At 56.7% G+C, this 3,570-nt stretch overlaps 1 protein-coding gene across 1 annotated transcript in view; it reads left to right on the top strand.

The window, feature by feature from the left end:
* Positions 1–1,328: 1,328 nt before the first annotated feature.
* Positions 1,329–3,570, top strand: part of VOLCADRAFT_102607 (uncharacterized protein) — a gene marked incomplete at both ends in the record, with an annotated part of 7,663 nt that continues 5,421 nt past the window's right edge. The window contains 3 exons of the mRNA XM_002945947.1: positions 1,329–1,584; positions 1,782–1,912; positions 3,247–3,480. Coding sequence (XP_002945993.1) covers positions 1,329–1,584; positions 1,782–1,912; positions 3,247–3,480 — 621 coding nt within the window. The remainder of the gene's footprint in view (positions 1,585–1,781; positions 1,913–3,246; positions 3,481–3,570) is intronic.

Genomic DNA, 3,570 nt, shown 5'->3' with positions numbered 1-3,570 from the left:
CTGCTCGCCCGCGCCGACCAAAACTACATGTTCCCATCTGAAGACAATGCCGGTGGTTCTTAAACAGAATTTGAGCTTGCTGCTGGCTCAAGTCCTTCCGTAGTTGCTGCAACACGGCTAACGCAGGCACGGCCGAATGCGCTGCGAAAAGCTGTTCCAAGCCCTCAGCGGCATCCATTTTACTTGCAAGGTTCTGAACGACTTTCGCGATTCTTCTCTTTACCTAATTCTGCGTTGTTATTATTTATTTCGTAAGAGTGTAACTTGAGTTTAGTGGGAACAATGTGCATTATGCGCTGCGCTACCCAGTGTTCGGGCCGAAACGGAAACCTGCCGAAACGGAAACCTGCCGAAACGGAAACCTGCCGAAACTAGTTTCGGTGATTCCGGCGAAGAGGTCCTGGTTCTGCGGAAATGCCGAAACTAGTTTCGGCCCCTTTCGGCTAGCGCCGTACGGCGGAACCTACTTTGAATAGTTTCAAAGTGAAGGCACGTTGTGCAAGGCTGCGAAACTCTGCGAATGTTGAGTTTATCTTATCAATGTCTCAGACAACTTCCGTTGTCAGTGCAGACACAGATTCGGTCAAAAACAAGGGCGGAAGGACCGCTGATCAGACCGTTTGGGCTCACTTTGAGAAGAAAAAATATAATGCAAAATGTAAGAACTGGACTATCATCTGCAAGTACTGCCGGACCGAGTCCAAGCAAGGGCGCCTTCAGGAGATGCGCGTCCATATCGCGCAAAAGTGCCCCCGGAGTGCCTTCGGACACACATGAGCAGGTCCCATGAGGCGCAAAGGCACATAGGGCCCACGAACAACGTTTGCATACCATGGACGTCATAAAATACAGCATTTACAGGGTTTCGGCAGGTTCCGGCAGGTTCCGGCAGGTTCCGGCAGGTTTCGCAGAAGGGTCCAAAAAACGGAAACTATTTCGGCATTGGCAGTAAGGTTTCGGCCCGTACACTGGCGCTACCGAAAGCAGGCGCCTTATGGCTGATTCTTCGCCGACCGCTTCATCTTCCGCGGCAGTTTCACGAGCCCAGTGTTGCAAGCTATGACGTAGGCTTTCGGTGCTTTCAGATACTGCAAAGCAGCCACACAATAGTCCAGCCTGCATGCCGGGTGCGACTATGGCCAACAAGACCACCTGCGCAATGCGCTGGCGCACCTTCAAGAAATTTATATACACTTGTACAGGCGCATTTTGTGAATCGCACGCGCGCATCTGCGCGGCAAAATTCGCTCCTGGCTTTTTTGGACGATGTACGGATGTTTTATTCGCGAAGTACGACCGGACACATTTGTGCGAGAGGCTGCTTAAACATGGGAGACCCGCTGAAATCTGCAGGGTCGTCCAAACAAATCAGCACCTGCAGTAAAATCTCATCCCTGGGTCCTCCTCGCCATGTTCGCGGACCTTCTGCTCCTCGCCGAGCACCATCGCTGCATCGCCAGTCCAGTCCTATTTCCCCGCCGGGATGTCCGTCACCGCCAGCGGCGTCGCAACCTGAGGTTAAGAAGGGAACTTCACTGCTGGAATGGGCCAACCAAGTTATACCTCAAGGTCAACTAGTTAACGGTGCGCGGGTGGACGCGCAATTTTTGCGCGTGCAAGTTTTGCCCAGGTCCAAGCCTCCGTGTGAACCCACTCCACAAACGCCCAAACCGCACCCAATCAGCACCCTTGCAACTCCAACGCTTTCTAAGAATCCCTGTCATCTTTTCTGATTTCTTAGTCTTCTTTAACGCCATCTTTTACGATTCCCCCTCCCGCAGGTGTAAAGCAGGGCTGGCGGTTGGCCTGGCAGGTCATGATGCAGGAGCTGGCACCCCAGACACGGCGGGGGCAATACAGCCGACCGCAATACGCGTTCAGTGGCCGCATCGGCGACGGTACACTCTTTCCTGTGAGCGGCGGCGTCAGGCAGTGTGCCGGGGTCGGGCTTTGCACTGCTATCACAGGGCGAGGAGGAGAAGAAGGAGGAGATTCTATAGGGACGACGCGGGACTGGAAAAGACAAGGAGAGCTGGAAGATCGAGAATAGGAGGAGGAGGGGGAGGAGGAGGAAGAGGAAGAGGATGGAAAAAGGGTCGGGGCATGAAGTCAAGGGGAGACAGTAGAACTGCCATTCCTGCTGCCACCGCCACCGCAATCCACTCCGTGCTGCAATCCGCTGCATGAGCCGCTGTAAACTGCTCAGTGCCCCCCATCCAGTGCGACTAACTAACCAACCAAACTGAATTTGTTTATCAACCGCCGCGTGTCGTGCAACCGCAGCCAGAGTCGGGTCGTTATCACCTGTACCTGGGTAACGCCTGCCCCTGGTGTCACCGAGTGGTCCTGGCCGCAGTGCTGAGAGGGCACCTGGCGGTGCCGCGGCCGCCAGCGGCGGCGACGGCGGCTGCGGCGGCGACGGCGGCGGCGACGGCGGCTGCGGCGGCGACGGCGGCGGCGGCGACGGCGGCGGCGGCGACGGCGGCTGCGGCTGTGCCACCGGAACGACGTCAGCCGCCGCTGCTGACGCCAATGCGGCCGGTCACAGCACCGCTGCAGCCACAGCCACAGCAACAACAGCCACAGCAACAACAGCAACAACAGCAACAGCAACATGTCACGTTGACGCGACTGGAAGACGACCCGACTCGCGCCCGTCGTGGTGGCTGGGTGTTTGGCGCGGCGCAACCCGACCCAGTCTTCGGAGCTACGGATCTGTGGTGAGGTTGGCGGTTGGTAGTTGGTGGTTGGGGAAAGTGTTTTGGCTTAGGATTTGGAGGTTGAGGCGTGGTGTGGGGTTACAGTGTGTGGGCCCCCAAGGATACCTTGCGGACCGGCTGCCTGTGGGCCTTAGGGCGTAAGGACGTGTATTACACTTCCAAGTGCCGAAAGAAAAGAAGCGGGAGAGCAAGAGAGTGAGAGAAAGAGAGCACAAGAGAGCAAGAGAGAGGAAGAAAGAAAGAGAGCAAGAGAGAGAAATTGGTGAAGTGGTGGTCGCCCTGCGGGCGACCGGGGCTAAGCTCGGGACAAGAAGGGAGTGGAGGAGATGGAGAGTTGGGGCCTAGCGGGCTGGCTGAGCTTTGCTAGGACAGGCGCGCGTGCGGGGATTGGAAGCAAGACGGACTGGGCCGAGGACATCCTCGAGCTTTGATAGACTTGGAAAGGTAGGATGTTGTACGAATGTACGGCACGCAGCTCACGACGGCCCATCGAGGACCCTGCCTCCATCGGTCGTCGTGATGGCAGCGCGATGTTGCCGTACTGCTGTACCCCGCCAGGCAGGTCTACGACATCTGCCAGCCTGGATTTCGGGGCCGCTGTACGGCACCGTTGATGGTGGACCGGGTACGGCGTGTGGCCGTGTGCAACGAAAGTTCGGAGATTGTACGGAGCTTGGACGAGATGCACCTACCGGGGTGTACGGACGTGCAGCTACGGCCGCGCCACCTGACGTCGCAAATTGATGAGTTGAACGCTAAAGTAAGGAGACTAACTGTCAACGGTATGTAGTCGTACACCGGAAAACCTCCACATACAGATTATTGTTGGGCAAGCGGACCTCTTAATAGA

The sequence above is a fragment of the Volvox carteri genome (genome assembly GCF_000143455.1).
Source record: "Volvox carteri f. nagariensis unplaced genomic scaffold VOLCAscaffold_1, whole genome shotgun sequence".
Classification (NCBI taxonomy): Eukaryota; Viridiplantae; Chlorophyta; class Chlorophyceae; order Chlamydomonadales; family Volvocaceae; genus Volvox; species Volvox carteri.
Note: the sequence above shows the minus strand (reverse complement) of the source record. Positions and strands in the feature narration are given on the sequence as shown.